The sequence below is a fragment of the Clarias gariepinus genome, chromosome 8, assembly GCF_024256425.1.
Source record: "Clarias gariepinus isolate MV-2021 ecotype Netherlands chromosome 8, CGAR_prim_01v2, whole genome shotgun sequence".
In the NCBI taxonomy this organism is placed as follows: Eukaryota; Metazoa; Chordata; class Actinopteri; order Siluriformes; family Clariidae; genus Clarias; species Clarias gariepinus.
Window position 1 is genome coordinate 7,778,583 of NC_071107.1, and position 19,583 is coordinate 7,798,165.

The 19,583-nt window shown below is 38.0% G+C and overlaps 1 protein-coding gene and 1 long non-coding RNA gene across 2 annotated transcripts; both read right to left on the reverse strand.

The window, feature by feature from the left end:
* Nucleotides 1-255: 255 nt before the first annotated feature.
* ndufb6 (NADH:ubiquinone oxidoreductase subunit B) lies at nt 256-6,156 on the reverse strand. The gene is made up of 4 exons (XM_053501365.1): nt 5,836-6,156; nt 2,617-2,709; nt 2,219-2,263; nt 256-393 (listed from the first exon to the last, which is right to left on the reverse strand). Exons 1-4 carry the CDS (start codon nt 6,013-6,015, stop codon nt 328-330), a joined length of 384 nt encoding a protein of 127 aa, XP_053357340.1. The 5' UTR covers nt 6,016-6,156; the 3' UTR covers nt 256-327.
* Nucleotides 6,157-13,703: 7,547 nt separating this feature from the next.
* Nucleotides 13,704-14,786, reverse strand: LOC128529527 (uncharacterized). The gene is made up of 3 exons (XR_008361062.1): nt 14,448-14,786; nt 14,200-14,334; nt 13,704-13,901 (listed from the first exon to the last, which is right to left on the reverse strand). It is a non-coding gene; the product is annotated as an uncharacterized LOC128529527 (long non-coding RNA).
* Between the last annotated feature and the right edge of the window lie 4,797 nt (nt 14,787-19,583).

Sequence of the window (19,583 nt, forward strand, 5' to 3'; positions counted from 1 at the left end):
ATGATACCTTTGACACTGACAGAGCATCACATACGTAATTTTAAATTAAAACATTATGCATCATTCTGCTTATAGTAATAGTATTATTCTAACCAGTGTGGGGCTTTTATAATGGTAGTTATTCTGAACCCTGCTTAGAACACTACTGTATAAACACTGTGCTTGGCATGTACATCACTAATTTGCGTGTGAGTGTATGTGTGTGAGTGAGTTTGTAAATGTGAGTGATTAGAGTAACCACAGCGTGAGAATGGAAAGTGTGCGTAAAGCTCTTTATTATCAGATACAGAAGTATGTACAGGTGTGTTCTTGTCACAGGTGAGCTGCTCAGTGGTGGGCATGGGTCTCTGGCAGTTCAGGCACCACCTCCCCCGTCTCCAGAATGGTGTCACCCTGTAAACACACGCACACACACCATACAATAATCAAGAGGCAGTGGTGTAATGGTGTGTATTATATTTTTGGCACACACTGCTCATATGCACGCTCACACCGGGTGTGGTTGACATGCTGGGGTTTGAGACCCAGCCGTTAAAACACTGTGCAAACGTGTCAAGAAGCAGAATCTCACAAGAACGTTTCACACAAGAGCGAACAGAGTGCTTCCAATGTTCCTAATAAAATTGCCTGGGAATGTTTTCATATGGATTTTAATCTGTTAACTGAGGAACAGAATTTAACGGATGAAAAGGTTATTCACTCATCATGATTATAGCCTCATATATATATATATATATATATATATATATATATATATATATATATATTAATTTGTCAACTACATAAGTGTGCACTTGCAGTTCAGTGCACACATATATTTATTACTTATTTATTACTTATATATTAGGGACTATACTATAAAGCTAGCACTCTTTTTAATGGTATGCGTGTGACCATGTGTAAAAGTATTTTTCATATTTAATTTTGGCATATTTGTCACACTTCAATAATTGAGATTAAAAAAACATTTTAATAAAGAAATATAAAATAACAAGATAACCTTTATAAATATAAAATGCATTTTTTAAATGATTTCATTTATTAACGGAAAAAAGCTGTCCAAACCTAAAAAGTAATTGCCCCTAGACCTAAAAATCTACGAAATTTAAAAAAAGATGAGAAACAAAGTAATCGACACGTTTGCCTATAAAGGGTTACACCAAGCCATTTCTAAGTGACACAGTGAGAGTTAACCACAAATGGAGAGGATTCCCAGCCTACCAAAGAGCACAAAACCAACTCATCCAGGAGCTCATAAAAAAAACCCAAACCATCTAAAAACTGCAAGTCTCAGTTAAGGTCAATGTTTATGATTTAACAATTAGTAAGTGACTGGACAAAAATGGCAGCCATGGGAGAGTTTCAAGGAAAAAGCCACTGCTGACCAAAAAGTCTCATCTCACATTTGCCAAAAAAAAAAAAAAAAAATCCTTATTATCCCAACACTTTTGGCCAAAAATTCTTTGGACTGATAAGACAAGGTTTAACTTTTTGGAGGATGTGTGTCCCGTTACATCTGGTGTTAAACTAACACAACATTTCCTAAAAAGAACATCACACCAACAGTCACATGGTGGGGTTAGTGTGATGGCTTTGCAGGACCTAAATTATTTGCCATAATTGACAGAACCATGAATTCTGTGCTCTATCAGATAGTGATCTCAAGCTCAAGAGCTCAATGATTTTAGATTAGAGTGAAACTGCCCCCTGACACATCCCAAACAATCAGTTATTCAGTTTAGGTAATTACATTTTCACATGGAATCAGACAAGTTTGGACAGCTTTTACCCTTAATAAATAAAATCATGATTTATAAACTGCATTTTGTATTCACTCAAGTTATCTTTGCATAATATTATAATTAATTTAATAATCTAAATCATTTAGGTATAACAAATAAAATATCAAATACTTTTGCACAGGACTGTATAAAGTTAATCTCGTAAGTTTCTTTGAACTGTCCACCACCATTGTTTAATCTCCTCACCTTTCAGCTAAATATTACCAGTTAGAATTTAAAACTACTTTCAACCCCCATTTATTAAACTGTCATCTGCCAACTCTGCCAGGTCAGTTAGTTAGTTCCACCAGGTGCGAAAGGATATGTGTTGTCGGAGCAAGATAACTGGTTTAAAAAAAGAAAGAAATCCTTACACCTCAAGAGTGATATTAATTCAATTCCAAACCTGAGTGTTGTGAATATGAGAGTTTACTTACAGGGAACAGTCTGGGCTTCAACTCCACCACACTGTATGGCTTTTTCTGTAACACATACCCACACATGCTTCAGTTCAGCACCATAAGCAAAACGTATGCACAAGTACACACATGCGTACAACTTTTTGATTTAATTATTTCTTCAGATGTCACTAATAATTAACACTAATAATAACACTAATTAACACTAATAATACATGTCATTGTGATGCTTCGGCGTTACCACATTAGAGCTGATGAAACTAAGGTTTACTTTTAAATACTTTTTCTGGTTTAAAAAGTGTTACTCAATTCTGTATCAAAAAGTCTGATCAAATCTCAAAGCTCTAGTCTTTATAGTGTGGTGATGATTCCTTCTTGTTATTAGGATGCCTAGACATGACGATGATGATACTTACACTGAGGTGATATTTGACGTAGTAGTGAACGACCCAGGCAGGAATGAGGACACGTGTCAGAGCAAATGCACCTGCATTATATGCCTTAAATGCCTGCATGCACCACACACACAAACAAACACAGAGAGCGTTCAGGTATGGGACATGTGCAGAGTGCACTACTCTGGTTTAGAAAAGGCTTAGAGTAAAGACAGATTTTTAATCAAGAAATGAAGATGTTACACAGTGTGTGTATATTTTATATATATAGGCTATACACACACACACATATATATATATATATATATATATATATATATATATATACTGATGTAAATAAAAAAAAACCCTGCACTTTACCTTTCACGACAAAAAAGAATCACAACAGAGCAGTGTAGAGCAAAGTGCGTGTGTGTGTGTTTGTGTGAGAAGGGGCACGGTGTCAAGTGACGTGCACGCACACACAGACACAAAGCTGATACAGAAGGGGAGAGAGAAAATGGATCTTTAGCCTCTAATGAGACTTTCCTTTGCTTTACACGCGCGCACACACGTGTTATAATAAACAGTACATGCGTGCTGTACACACACGCACACAAACACAAAATAAAATATGTTTTACACGCACACACGGTCACAGTGTTATAATAAACAATACACAACTGAGTTCACTGGTATAATCAACATACTTGATCACAACTGAGCCAATGTTTTTTCTCTCTCTTGCGGAATTGTGGGTAATCATCTCACCTGCTTGGTCTCTCACTGGTATAATTAACATCCGTTACTGTTTATTATAACACTGTGACAATGTGTGCATGTAAAACATTTCATTTTGTTTGTATGCGTGTGTACAGCACATCATTTTTACACTCTTCCTCTCTGTATCAGCTTTGTGTCTGTGTGCGCGTGCATCATTTGACACCATGCCACTTCACACACACACACACCCCTCCTTATATATGTATGTATATATACATACAAACACACAAATATAAGATCACAATCTTATAAATATTACAATACACAGGATATTGTGCTGAGGTGAAAAGTTTACACAGGGACCTTAAATTCAAACATATATACATTAAATATTGATTTAAAAATATTTTGGAATCAATTAATCAATTTTATTCCACAGTCTCTGATTTACACTAACAGACAGCGGTATGCTTTTCTCCAACACAATAAGATGGATAAGTGTGAGAGCACTAGTCAAACTGATCCATTTTTTAATAACACAGTTAAAGCCTCGACAGCACATCAGGGTGAAAATTTTAATTGTCAAACATTTATTTAAATTTACTTTAACATTCACTACTGGCATGGACTTCACACATATGTGACAAATCACTGATGTGTCCAGATTAGCGACTATCAAGTCTATAAAATCCATCCGAGTGTCGTCTAAAATCATGCTTCAATACAGGAGATCAGACACCACAGCAGTTAACATCAGCAATATTAAACACACTTAAGTTTACACAAGAATTTAGAAACATTAATTACACCTATTTATTTAGTCATATTGTGCGTGTACTAAATATTTTAGCCAGTCTTCTAGGGTTTAGATGTTAATTTTAGAGCTGGAATGAAATAAGTCAATCAATTATGATTCTTTTGTGTGCTGATTCGTGTATCGCCACACTGACACCAGAATAAATTTGTAAATGATTTATTACATTTATACTAGCTATGCGCTGATTCTCAATTGGGTTAAATGTAACCAATCACACTAGACTGAACCAGTTCTAAACAGAGTGCACAAGCTTTTGAGTGCTGCATCAGAAAGACGTTTTCACAGTGTTACATTATCTAAACGTGCAGCTCTAAAAATCCAATTGCAAACACATTATGCACTCCTACACCAGTCTGACAACACCATGTACACGAATTTGTCTCAAAACAAGTGCATTAGAAGACGTACCTAAAAAATTTTAGGCGTTTAAGGAGGTAATAAGTCTCTGTATAATCAGCATTTAGCGGACACTCTCATCCAGAGTGACTTACAAAAGTGCTTTAAAGTTGCAAGGATCATTGCATAGATCCTTACACTTGTTACTAGTTTAATCAGTCAAGCACTGATGGAGGATTGGAGGGAAGGAAACGTGGTGCATTGCGGGGTTTTATTAACTAATAGCTAAAAGGTTAGTACGTCTTGGGGCCGTTTTTAGCTTTGTAGGGAAGCATCAGTGCTACAGAAAACCAGTGCAGAGGGGAGAACTTTGGAAGGTTGAATACAAGCCGTGCAGCCACATCCTGGATCAGCTGCAAAGGACAAATAGTGCACAGAGGTAGACCTGCCAGGAGCTAGTTGCAGTAATCCAGTCTTAAATTAAAGACTGAACAAGCAACTGAGTAGCCTTTGTGGAGAAAAATGGGCGAACTCTTCTGATGTTTTGAAGAAAAAAATTGACAAGATTGAGTAGGGTTAGCTGTGTGTGGGGAAAATCACAGTTAATTGTCCAAGGTTACCCCAAGGTTGCGGACAGTGACTAAAAGAGAGCTTCTACAGGGGGCACTCTAAACTCTTCCCATGTTAGCATCCCGTGTGGTACGAATAAAAAGTTTGTTTAAAAATAATAATTATAGCAGATGACAAAGATTCTCTGCCCTGAAACACTATAGTTTTTTTTCGGTAATTTAGTTTAAATCTAAATGTTAAATTCTTGTATTTGAAGTTCCTTTGCATTGTTTAAATGCTGCAAGTGAGAAATCTAATGCTATAAGCAACAGATTACATTTAATTAATCATGATCAATTCAATTGTGAAGCTGGTAAATCAATATAAGGTATAAATTGTCATGGTATGACTCAAATAAATGATATTGTAAATGATAAAGTCATGATAGTTTGAAATTTGCTACATTAATCAGTCGGCATCATTCAGTCGGTGATTCTCATCCTGAGTTAAAATGATTATAGGTGTATCGTAAGGTTCTGAGGTAAAATATAAGCAGAGTAACTTTACACTGGGCGTTAAAAATATTAAAACTTAACTGTAAAGTTTCTTGTTTATTTGCACTTTTACCTGAAACATAACTTTAGTACCCTTAGACCTTCAGACTCCACGCTGTGCATGGTAATTATTATTGATAAATAATTAGAAAAGTTATTAATGTTATGTGGTATAGCTGGTGTGACTCAAAGACACGCGTCCTTCCAACAAGTGTAACATTTTAATCAAGTGATATAAAGGTTCATAAGGTGTGATATAAACGGTCTAATTAAACCACTCACGTAGATCCTCCATAGACTCTGCGGCTGGAGGAAAGAGCTCCAGAAGGCCTGCACGCGCCCCGGAGCCGCGGGTTTGACTAACGGCTCGCGCGGGCTCAGTTCCTGCTCCCTTAGCCAGCGCCGCCGCAGTGCCGCTAACTGCTGCACCCGGAGCTTCTCCTCCGCCGTGTAGCCCGACATCACTAACACACACGCACTCTCTCTAAATTATAACCAACAGCAATAATATTATAATAACCTTTATAACAGCTAACCGGCTCACAGCAATGACACCTGAGAGAGACAGAGAGAGGACAACATTCCCACAATGCACCGCGGGACAAACCGGAAGTACTACCAGACACACACTCTCAGCCGTTTCCCTCGTTTTTTTCCAAAAGAAAGTGAAATTTTTGTTTTTATTCAAGTTTCAGGAGTTTTTAGTTTTTCTTTAAACTATATTTCTTTTTTTCTTTGACCACATGGAGGAAATTAAGCATTTTATATTAATTCAATCTTAATATTTATGTTTTTAATTTATAAATGTAATAAAAGCAGGTAAGGATTATGGGTTGTGTGGGCCCTGGGCAAAAATTATAATCAGTACAGCCTAATGCCATTACCTCACGGTAATGTTAGCACCAGGTTACCCATCTATAGATATTATTTAAATAAATAAATAGGACATGATGAAATAAATAACTATGAATAAATAAGACATGTAATATAAGAATGATATTGTGAAATAATGGAACATATTTTGAAAAAAAAAAAAGCTCATTATTGTGAAATATATTGCACTCTGCAAATTATTTTTCCCAATAACAGAGATTATTGCAGAGGCATTTTATTTAATTCATGCTGTTTTTATCTCAAAATGTTATTTTTTCAAAGTCAGTTTTTATTTCAAAATCTCGTTTTTCACGATGGCCTATTTATTTCATAATGCGACTTTCTTAGCAGAATGAGTCATTCTGTCAATCAAGAGCGATAGGTCGGAGCCAGCTGTGTGATTGGTTGGTACTTTATTCAGACGTAAGTAATAGCGCATGAAGTATCGAGTTCTAATGGTGCAATACGTATTCTATGCAAAAAATTATGCCTCTTTATCTGAAATGACCTGATAAAGAACTTGCTGATCAGCTAAAATGACCAGAACTGGCTGAAGTTCACACCAGTCCGCCATCTTCCATGAGTTTTCACTTAGCACACATCTAACGAGAATAAAAATATAACTCAATACAGAAATAAATGCTTTTTAAGTATATTATTTAAAGTATCACTGAACATACACTACGGTGATCATTCCTGATTTTTATTTCTTTCTACATTGTAAAGGAATGCTGAAGGCATCCAAAAAATGCATTAATCTAATTTAAACAGTTAATGGTGAGGTGTGTCTGCTACTTCTGCTCTGTAAAGACTTCATAACGCATTTATTCTGAGGTGCTGTTAATTGGTCGTTTTTCAGGCTGATAACTCTAAATGAACTTCTCGTCTGCGGCAGAGGTAGGTTTTGGTCTCGCCCTCCTGAGATGGTCTTTATGAGAGCCAGTTTCATTATGGTGCTTGACGGATTTTGCAAATGCACTTGACAATAAAGTTCTTGCAAGAACTATTACAGAAAGGCTGACCTCTGTGTCTTATAATAACAACTAACTGTTGTTTTTGTTGTTGTTACGTAATTACCTAATTCCATATGTGTTATTTTATAGTTTTGAAATCCCCAGTATTGTTGTAGAAGAAAATAAATCACTAAACGATAATCTGGCTATCGTACAAAAACACAGATTTAAATTTAATGCATTTGAAATTCTCTATAGTAACAAAGTCACAAAATCATTTACAGACCCCCAGGGCCGTACTCTGAATTTCTCTGTGAATTTGCAGATTTCCTCTCAAACCTAGTCGTTTTCGTAGACAAAGCGTTAACTGCTGGAGATATTAATATTCATTTTGAGAATCCAGAAGACCCTCTGAGAACAGCATTTATGTCCATACTGGACTCAGTAGGAGTAAATCAGTGTGTACTAGGACCCACTCATAAAGCAGATCACACTTTGGACTTAATATTGTCCTTTGGATTAAGTATAAGAAACATAATTACAATTCCACAGTCTGAAGTTATTTCAGATCACTGTCTTGTCTCGATTAAAGTGTCTCATAGTAATAATGTACGCACAGCACTGCGCTACCGCCTTAAACTTACATTCACATCAAATACCACACAGAGCTTTATCGATAATCTTCCAGAGTTATCAACTTTGATTGGATCGCCATTTGATTCCACAGAACTCGATCAAGTGACTGAATATCTAGAGTCAACACTTCGTTATAGCTTAGATAATGTAGCTCCAGTTAAAAGAAAAATGATTAGAGATAAAAAAATCCTTGGTATAATGATCACACACGTACTCTAAAACAAACCGCTCGGAAATTAAAACGCAAATGGCGTCAAACTAAATTGTTAGTTTTCCAAATAGCATGGAAGGAGAGCATCCTGAACTATAGAAGAGCTCTCAGTGCTGCTAGGTCAATGTATCTCTCCACTCCACTAGAAAAAAACAAAAAATAATCCTAGATTTTAATTTAATACCATAGCTAAATTAACTAAAAACAAGACCACTGCAGAAATCTCCACAACAACAACATACAGTAGGATTTTATTAACTTTTTCAATAACAAAATCATAAATATTAGGCAAAAAAATTAAGGCTTTGAAACCAGACAATTTAAGTGATACAAATGATTAATTAATCACATCGCATCAGAACCTAGAATACTTTACTTCCCTTGAAGCGAGAGAACTAATTTCACTCATCTCCTCTTCAAAATCGTCAACCTGTGAATTAGATCCTATACCGACACATTTTCTCAAGCAGATAGTTCCAGCAATAACAGAACCCCTGTTAAAAGTAATTAACTGTTCACTTAGCAGTGGGCATGTTCCTAAATCCCTTAAATTAGCAGTTATTAAACCACTAATCAAAAAACCTGACCTTGACCCCTGTCAGCTTTCCAATTACAGGCCGATATCAAACCTCCCCTTTATCTCCAAAATTCTGGAAAAGGTAATATCACAGCAGCTATGTTCATATATACATAGGAATAGCATACATGAACTGTCTCAGTCAGGATTTAGGCCTCATCACAGCACAGAGACAGCACTCGTTAAAGTAGTAAATGTCCTCCTAGTGGCCTCTGATCAGGGTTGTGTCACTATACTTGTGTTACTCGACCTCAGTGCAGCTTTTGACACTATTGATCATAGTATTCTCCTTCACAGATTAGAAAATGTAGTAGGAATTAAGAGAACAGCCCTCTTATGGCTCAGATCCTATTTGACTGATCATTATCAGTTTGTAGATTTAGATGGTGACCATTCCTCATGTTCTCAAGTTAAGTTTGGTGTTCCACAGGGTTCTGTTTTAGTCCCAGTGCTTTTTTCCCTTTACATGCTTCCTCTAGGCAACATAATTTGTAAACATGGTATTAGTTTTCATTGTTATACTGATGACACACAAGTATACGTTTCAGCAAAACCAGATGAGAAAAACCAGTTTCCAAGTTGAGCAATGTGTGCAGGACATAAGAGATTGGATGTTAATTAATTTTCTTCTGCTTAATCCTGATAAGACAGAAGTTCTAGTCATAGGACCACAAGCAGCTAGAAGTAAGCTTTCTGATCACACTGTGATTTTAAATGGCCTTTCTGTTCCATCAAGTGCAACAGTAAAAGACCTTGGTGCGATTATAGATTCAAGCCTTTCATTTGAAGAACATGTAGTAAATATTACCAGGATAGCATTCTTTCACCTCAGAAATATTGCCAAGATAAGAAATATATTGTCACCAAATGATGCAGAACAACTAGTTCATGCTTTTATCATGGTTGGATTATTGTAACGCCTTACTGTCTGGTTGTTCAACTAGGTGCTTAAACAAGCTTCAATTAGTCCAGAATGCAGCAGCGAGAGTCCTCACTCGAACCGAAGATATGAGCACATCACCCCTATCTTATCCACATTGCATTGGCTTTCTGTGAAATTTCGCATCGATTTTAAAATACTACTCTTGACATATAAAGCATTAAATGGTCATCACACTATGATGTTAGTCAATTTGATGTCACTGAACATGTCACTGAATATGTTGTCACTCAATATAATGCCACAAGTTATTAACCATTTTTAGATGTAAGTGTAAGGCATCATCACAGCTGACCCATTTGAGATATGAAAAATCACACTACAATTTTGCATCCTGATTGTCTTTAGATCACATCGGCCTGGTTTGGTGACGATCATAAAAATTCCGTAGGAGGAGAATATTAAAATCCATTGGATGCGTTTTTGCGAACGACCCATGTAGACTTTGTGTGCTACAGTTTAATGTACAACTTTAACTTCCCAATGTATAATTACAAAATGATTTTTGCAGAAGTTAATTCTGACACTTCATTACATTAATTTCCAAAAAAAAAAAAATGTCCACACCTTCCAGCCACGAAGAAATAGATTAACTGTTCAGATAAAGCAACAAAGGTTGTTATCTTATGATTTGGGCCTGCAGTCACTCAACTATGGAAAGACAGATTTTCACACACACACACCCTTTTTTGGCAATGACTGAGGTCAAAAGTTTTCTGTAAGTCTTCTGCTGGTACTTTGGCCTATTCCTCCTACAGATATCCTCTAGAGCAGTGATGTTTTGGGGCTGTCTCTGGGCAACACGGACTTTCAACTCCCTCCAGGGGGTTTTATGGGGTTGAGAACAAGATTTTTTATGGGGTTGAGAACAGGAGACTGGCTAGGCCACTCCAGGACCTTGAAATGGTTCTTACGTAGCCACTCCTTCATTGTCCAGGCGGTGTGTTTGGGATCATTGTCATGCTGAAAGACCCAGCCACGTTTTATCTTCAATGCCCTTGCTAATGGTGTCAGGAAGCTGAGACTCTTGGGCTTGGTGGATGGATCCAGAAGCAGGTGCAGAAGCAGCACGCGAGTGGCTTTGGTCGAGCTCCGTACTGGCGTGGCTGTGTCAGCAGGTGCGCGAGCTCGGAGCCGTGAAATCCCTATGCGTGGAGTAAATGCAGAGGTGTGGAGATGTGCCGTAGTAAAGAGAGTGTGAGCGTGGGTCTGAGCCGTGAAATCCGTCAGTGTAGCGTCAATGCCGAGTCATGAAGCTGGGCCGTAGTTGGGAAACGAAAGCGAGAGTTTGAAGCCGTTAAATCCAAGAGTAGTAACAAATCCGAATCGTGAGTTAAGAGGCGAGATCGAGAAAACAGGCGAGGTTGGCGACGTGAAACTAACAAGTGACGTCATTCATTTGACGTGAAACTGTCAAATGAATGACGCGGAGCGCTGAGAGCATGACAGATGGAAAGAGGGTTTTAATTAAAATCTCACGATACATGGCCCCATTCATTCTTTCCTTTACACAAATCATTCGTCCTGGGCTCTTTGCAGAAGAACAGCCCCAAAGCATGATGTTTCCACCCCCATGCTTCACAGTAGGTATGGTGTTCTTTGGATGCAACTCAGCATTCTCTTCCTTCAAACACGAAGTTCTGTTTTGGTTTCATCTGACCATATGACATTTTCCCAATCTTCTTCTGGATCATCCAAATGCTCACTAGCAAACTTTAGATGGATCTGGACATATACTGGCTTAGGCAGGGAGACACGTCTGGCACTGCAGGATTTGGGTCCATGGGGGTGCAGTGTGTTACTGATGGTAGCCTTTGTTACTTTTGTTCCAGCTCTCTGCAGGTCATTCACTAGGTCCCCATGTTGTTCTGGGATTTTTGCTCACAGTTCTTGTGATCATTTTGACCCCACGAGGTGAGATCTTGTGTGAAGCCCCAGATAGAGATATCAGTGGTTTGTATGTCTTCCATTTTCTAATAATTGCTTCCACAGTTGATTTTTTTCACACCAAGCTGCTTACCTGTTGCAGATTCAGTCTAAGCATGGTAACTCACAGTGGGATTGTAAGTTCAAGTGCAGAGCTCTTAACAATTATATTTATTGTAGCTAGGGATGCACCGAAATGAAAATTCTGGGCCGAAAACGAAACCGAAATTTTTGGATGCACTTGGCCGAAAACCGATACCGAAACCGAAAATGGCTTCATTAAAAAACATGTTTAAAATATTTTCTTTTTGTTTGTATTCTTTTTGTTCTTTTTGTTTCTTTTGTTTTGTCTCTCAAGTGCTTCACATGCGCTAATTTTGGGAGCCTTTGGTCCCCCAGGGGTTGGTGGAATGAGATGTAACAGCAACAACAGGGAGCCCATTTTTTGGTCGTAAGCTGAGAATAAAGATTTATAAAAATTAACTGAAAAATATTGAAGTTGAATGGGGAGGCATTATAAGATTTTAAACAGTATTGTTCATTTTTATCCAAAATATCAGACCATCAGAGATCCACATAATACGCCTGTAGTAAAAATAATATTCATACATGCTTTTGTTGCCCCATGAAAATCACTTCCAGGGAGATTTTCTGCTGATTCAACCAAGCGACACAACTCTGGCACTGAAGTAAGCCGTTTAGCCTCTTTTATGACATTTGACTTGAAAAAGATATCCCATTTTTTAGGCAGCCTCAAGGACGTGTCATCATCAAACAGGAGAGTGAAATCATGAGCCACCTTAAAGATAGAAAATACCAAACTAGTACGTCAGAAATATGTATACTCAGCAAAAAAAGAAACTGGATATTTCAACAATATTCTTGTAAAAATCCAAATGACTTTACAGTTCTTCATTGTAAAGGGTTTAAACAATGTTTTCCATTAAAAATCATTGTAAATGTCAGGTTCTGATTTATACTCTTAATAAGGCACAAATGTCTGGATTTCTGCACATGAACTTCGAGGGTACTAAAACTGGTACATATATAAATGTATCCTTTACCGGTACTTGATCATAAGTGCCACATTTTGGATTTCGCCTGTTGTCATATCTCATTCCCAATGTTTTTTCAACTGGTTCAACAACTCCCCATTTTGGGTAGTGTTCAATTAACCATAATCAATTAATTAACATGCACCTGTGGAATGGTCGTTAAGACCTTAACAGCTTACAGAAAGTAGGCATTTAAGATCACAGTTCTAAAAACGCAGGACACTAAAGAGACTTGTCTACCGACTGTGAAAAACACCCAAAGAAAGATGCCCAGGGTCCCTGCTTATTTGCGTGAACGTGCATTAGGCATGCTGCAGGAAGGCATGAGGACTCTGATGTGGCTAGGGCAAGAAATTGCCATGTCCAGCGTAAGACGCCTAACACAGCGCTACAGGGAGACAGGAAGGACAGCTGATCATCCTCGCAGTGGAACACCACGTGTAACAACACCTGCACAGGATCGGTACATCCGAATATCACACCTGCGTGACAGGCAACAACTGCCTGAGTCACACTAGGAACACACAATCCCTCCATCAGTGCTCAGACTGTCCGCAATAGGCAGTCCATGAGGAGGAGATGCACTGCAGTACTTCAAGCAGCTGGTGGCCACACCAGATACTGACCGGTACTTTTGATTTTGAGCCTCCCTCATTCAGGGACACAAGGTGAAACATTTTTAGTTTATGTCTTATGGTGTTGACTCTTTTAGTGTTCATACAAATATTTACACATTAAGTTTACTGAAAGTAAAAACAGTTGAAAGTCAGAGGACGTTTCTTTTTTTGCTGAGTATACATATGTCAAGCCATTCTAAACACTATATTACAAATTTACCAATCCTTTTGTATCCAGGAATCTTGGGAAAGTTGTGAGGATATCAACACTTGTGCATGGGTCATTAACAAGAGTCTAAAGATACTGAAAGGTCTCTCTCATCTTCTGAAAAAAAAACGGTGTTGTCTGTGGTATTGTTAAGCAAAGACATGGCCTCTTTGCAAGCATCACCATCAAGCTGCCTTTCAACAGTAAACATTCTTCGAAAATTTGGGCCTCCTGGAGAAGTGTCAGGGGAGCTTTTTGTTTGCAGTGCAGATTCTTTACAAATCCTCCCTCGGACTGTCTTTGAACGCCAAGAAATGTAACCTGTACTACTTGCAGCATCATAGAAGTGTTTCTGAAAGAACCAATAATAAATATCATACTTGGCTCATAAATAATCTAAGAGAACTTGAATGTGAATATCACAATACAAAAGGGAAAGAAAAAAATCACAATGACTTAATGACAATTATCTAGCTTTTTTTGGTATATGGATCCTTGAGGGAAGGGAACAGTGTTACTATTCCGAGTGCATACTCTTCTCTGATTGCTTTACTGGGGTGAAGCCTGAGAGAAGAATATTAAATTATTAACTAAAACTTGTACAGTGCAGTTATTTGGCACAAATGAAGAGAATATGACAGCATACTTACCCATGAATCAATCATGTGATTCGCCAGTATGTTAACCAGTTGTCTTCTTGTTGCATTTGTTAGGGTTTCTGTAGTTTGGTACTCCTGTAGTACCTTTTCACCACCAGACTTGCTTTGAAGCACATTTTTAATCAACTAATAAAACAAAAGCAATAGAATACAAAACATGGTAATAAAGTTTTTCTAGAGATAGATTTAATAATGTGTTAAGTGCCAAGCAATTCAAGACAATCAAGCTGTGTTAAAACCTGTTTAGAGGACAATGCACCATCCTCAGATCTCTGTCTCTTATTAGGGACTTCATCTAGTATTACGGTTGACGAATTTGAGTTGAAGCTTGAATCAGATATCTCAGAACCAGAACACAACGAACTTGCAGAGAATTCTAAAGGAATGAAAAATTTTTAAAATTTTTATTCTGTACCATGGAGAGTGTGCTTTAATACCTTCGAAACCTACCATCATCTGAGAAGACTTTCACCACCAAATTCCCTTGTCCAACAAGTTCACTGAATACTTCTGCATCAATTTCTGTCCCTGTTGCATCCTTGAATTTAACATTTGCATCAGGTGGCAGGCAAAATTTTTAATGACTGGAAAAGACAAAAATAAATTTTCTTTTGATGCCAAGCACTGTTTGCAAATGACTTTTCACATTAAATACATTCACAAGCCGCTGATCAATGCCTTTTACATGCCCTGATAATCAGAACTCTTTCCTAATTCTTTTTTATATACCAACATTTTCATTTTTCAGATAGAAATGAATAAAGTAAAACACAGTCAGTATTAATATTAGTCATCTACTGTATTTATAAAGAATTTTAAATAACAAGAATACAAAATTACCTTTTTCCTTGAATTGCAGAAAATCAAAATGCCCTTCAACCTCATCCAACTTCACATATTTCTTCTGCTGATTGCGCTTCACCTGAACCAGCATATTTTCTAAAACACAAGAGAGAGTCACAAAGTAAACAAACTTTTTAAGAAGAGAAAAAAATAATAATAATAAGGTCCTTCCAAATGAACATTTTTATCAATATATAAAGGGCTAGTGCCCAGAAACATTTGAAAAAAAAGTGATTATTTTCTCTGGACCGAAATGCTCTTTTTCCCTACGAGAGAGCCTTTAATCCCTAATACACACACCATGCGCAAAAGGAACACAGCCATTGATTAAAACAGATAGTGCTTGTGGAAAGGAGCATTTCATACCTGAAATCAGCGGTGGCCAATCAACGAGCAGCGGCACAGAAAGAACTAAAAATCTGCAAATACGTCTAAGACATTGTTTTACATGCCTGCCTTGCGGGAGCACATATGCTTTCCAAAGTAGATAGTTTTGAACATATTGTAATATATAATGGACGGTTGGTGTCGAAGTTTAACCACCATGTGACTCAACATGAGACCAACTAATTACTAAGCCCTAATGTGTCATTACGTTATAAAATGTGAAACATATCCTGTTAGAATAAATTTTTCATGCTATTTATAATGCATTTATTGTAATTTTATTATGCATGCGTGGTGGACGGTCCGCGAAAAACCATCTCACATGAAACCGATCCGTAGTGCAAAAAAGCTTGAGACCAAAACGCTGCAAAACCTCCTTTTCATCTTTGTCCTGTGGACAGGACCTAAACTAAATTAAACTAAACCAAACCCATCTAAAAACGTGTCAAACGATGTATCGCACAGTAAAAATATAACAAAAATATCACGAGCTTGCATGTGAATTGCTTCTTAACATTTATTAAGCTGGAAACGGTTTAGTTGCAAATGCCGAGCTAGGCTAGCTACCACTGCTATCTAACTAAACACCAACTCAAAAATGTTTCATTCCCGAAATTTTATAGTTTTATATAGGTGAAAGTAAGCAGGCTTAATGTTAAAAAAGCTGCAGTGTCTTATAAGTCATGTCTAGGCAGGTTTTAATCGCTTGTGAACTTTTGGTGTATTGATTCCCACTCAAGCTCTCGCGAGAGTGCGCTGCCGGTCTGCACGGGAAGACGGTGATGCACGGGAAGACGGTGATGCACGCAGTCACCTTGCCCGAATATAAAGCGCACCCAGGAACAAGCACGCTGTAACTATCGGAATTGTTTACCGAGATTCCAAAGCATAATTCTGTAGGGACTAGTAGGCCACCTCAAAAGTACTCATAAATCTGTCACCTACCAGCAAACGGCGCTATGCTGACAATGTTATCTCTCAGTGGTGTAAAGCAGCTGGAAACGTGACCCGGTCTAAAGAGGAAACCCAGATGGCTTTCACGAACCTCGAACTTAAATGGGGTAAATCAGCAAGGCGTTGAAGAAGGAAGAGACAGTTTCACAACATCAGCAAGTAGGAAAGAAGCAGTTACACATCCCCACTTAAACGGTGTAAAGCAACTCCCTTGAATAAGTAAGAAGCCAGTTTTACAACCCTCCTCGCAGTTGCTGAAAACCAGATTGCGTTCTGTGCTTCATCCAGTGGCTCAAGAACAAAGAACAAACCTGCTACACTTATAACACCAAACCAGTTAAAGTATTCCAGTAGGGCAAATATTAAATTATATGTATGTGTTTACATAGGATGTTTATTGTCTTGATGTGTTTAATGTGTCTATCCTTAACTTAGGAAGGGTAATCAATATGCATAAACCCTTTCTATAGATAAAGATATGAATGAGTATGCAAGACATGGGATGTTTGGTATTAAATGAAAGCTTGGTGTATTCAAAGAGCAATAATGTGTATGAAAAGTTCATCCTTTGAACCGGATTCATGTTAATACACTTTGTCTAAATTACTAAAACTCCACTGAGGTGAGCTCCCATGTGACAGACCAAACCATACTGTAGGTTAATGTATGCATGAAGATGAGGAACCATGTGAGAAATGGCTACGCCCACAACCACCTCTGTTTGGGACAAACAGCTGTGGGATGGACCCACGCAGAGGGAAGCAAGCAGGCTCGCCCTCTCTTTCATTTACTCTTTAACAACTCTCCATGAGACATTGTGCCAGAACGCCAGAAATCTTTTCGAACTGCTTGCTCACGCACCGTTGGGGGTGGCATAACAAACTCAGAGGACAGCGCTATCTGCTTCTTTCGCTTGCATGAGCTCACAGATGCTCCAATTGGCTGTACAGCCATGATTAATGTGGAAGCACGAAGTATCTCTCAGACCCCCAGCTGCGAGAGGATACAGCATAATCTGGGAACCGAACCAGCGATCTCCGGATGATAGGGCGAGCACTTTACCATTGTGCCACTCAGAGGCAACCCTCCAAACTGTTTGTGTGTGTGCGAGTGTGTGTTTAAGTAGTGTAGTCTCATATATCGTAGGTTAAAAAAATACCTGTTCCTTTATAAAGAACTGCTCTCTTGGACATGTATTTTAAAGCTTAAACATTGGATCATTACCAGCGCTTCCGGTGAGACCGATTCATCTCTCCTCACACTCACACACATCAGAAGTAAACAGGACTTTGAATATTCTACCCACAATGTTGGTGTCTTTGTTGGTCATTGGGTTTTTAAAGGGGTCATCCAGACACATTTTTCATTAAATGTTAATATGATCTTTAGGGTCCTAATGAAAAGTTTGTAATATATTTAATTAAAAATTCTCAATGGTTGTGTAAATAAAAACACTACTTTTAACTGGTAAAAACTAGCTCTGTTCTCAGCAACCTGTTTCCTTTACCATGTTACCATGTTACTTTAAATGCTTATGATCTCTGCTGAGCCCGCCCCAGTTCTGTGGGGCGTGTCTTCACAACACACGTGGGGTATAGCCACGGGAGTGTAGTCCAGTGCGGGCAATGCTTTGGACTGCATTACCCACAAAGCATTGCCCACACGGGCAATGCTTTGTGGGTAATGCAGTTCAAACTGAAAAACGCTGGAATATAGCTTAAGCCTGTTTTCTTAAATCGTTTTTGGTGTAATTTAAGTACGGAACCTACACGGAAGTTTGTTATATCGCCTGACAACGCAAAAATTAAAAGAATGGACATGCATCGACTCGATTTGTCTTTCTCATCACTGCATGGGCATGAATTAACGAGCTGTTACGCTGCCGCGAGCAACAACAACAAAAGCGGAGAAGCTTACTGAGAGAGATACAAATGTGATGTGTTTACTGATGTGTTTACATGACTTCTTAATCTTCGACAGACACCGGTATAAACCATCTAACGTACAAAGGTAAGCATAATATAGTTTTCCGACTACGTACACAGTTTGCAACTAGACAATCAGTTTAATGCATTGTTTATTCTAAACGGGCGATTAGGAAGCGGAAAACATGTTGAGCAAGCAGGGAAGACTCGCGCAGAATCTGGCTGTTGAGCAGTGGAGACATGGCACGCGCATAGAATGCTTTGTCTGCTCTCAAAATGTCAAACCACGTGCTCCGAATTGTGGCAGGAATATAACGCCATACAGTTGCACCATGGTACAACAGTCATACTTGCGCCCTAAAGAGAGAAACCCGTAACCTCGAGCGAAAATTGAGAAAAACTAAATTAGAGGTTTTTCGAATTGCGTATAAAGACAGTATGTGCAGCTATAGACAGGCTCTAAAAACTGCTAGGACTGAGCATCTTAGCCAACTGATAGCAAGAAACCAAAACAATCTTAGGTTCTTATTTAGTACAGTGGCTCGCCTAACAAAACCTAAGATGCCCGCAGAGAGTATCCCATCACAGTTTAGAATTGAAGACTTCTTTATTAAAAAAATCAATATCATCAGGAAGAAAATAACGGCGGTTCAACCTCTAATAGCATCTCATGATCCAGTTCAGCCTAAGCTTCACATTTAGTTTTTCAGTGCTTTACAGGTATAGGACAAGAAGAGCTGTATAGACTTATCACCTGAGCTAAATCAACAACTTGCCTATTAGACCCAATCCCAACCAGATTTTTTAAAAACGTGATGCATACAGTTGGAGAGCCACTTCTAAATATTATTAATTCCTCATTATATCTAGGTCATGTCCCTAAACCTGGCAGTTAAGCCGCTTCTTAAAAAATCTAATTTGGACGCGAATTAAATAAATTACAGACCGATTTCAAACCTTCTGCATCTAAATATTAGCATCTTGCAGGAAAACAACATCCTTGAAGAATTTTAGTCAGGTTTAAGGCCCCATCATAGTACAGAAACTGCACTATTTAAGATTGCAAACAACTTGTTTTTAGCTTCGGACCAAGGCTGCATTTCTAGTCTTAGCAATACTAGTCTTACTTGATCTTAGTGCTGCATTCGACACTATAGATCATAATATTCTCATAGATCACTTACAAAATCACATAGGTATTCAGGGACAGGCATTCAAATGGTTTAAATCATACCTGTCTGATCTATACCATTTTGTAGATCTAAA

Excerpts from the sequence above, each read along its gene's own strand:
- ndufb6 (XM_053501365.1), bottom strand. The coding sequence starts at position 6,015 with ATGTCGGGCTACACGGCGGAGGAGAAGCTCCGGGTGCAGCAGTTAGCG. Across the intron at positions 2,264-2,616 it reads ACGTCAAATATCACCTCAGT|AAAAAGCCATACAGTGTGGT; the intron begins GTAAGTATCATC and ends TATGTGTTACAG. Across the intron at positions 394-2,218 it reads TGAAGCCCAGACTGTTCCCT|GGTGACACCATTCTGGAGAC; the intron begins GTAAGTAAACTC and ends GTGTGTTTACAG.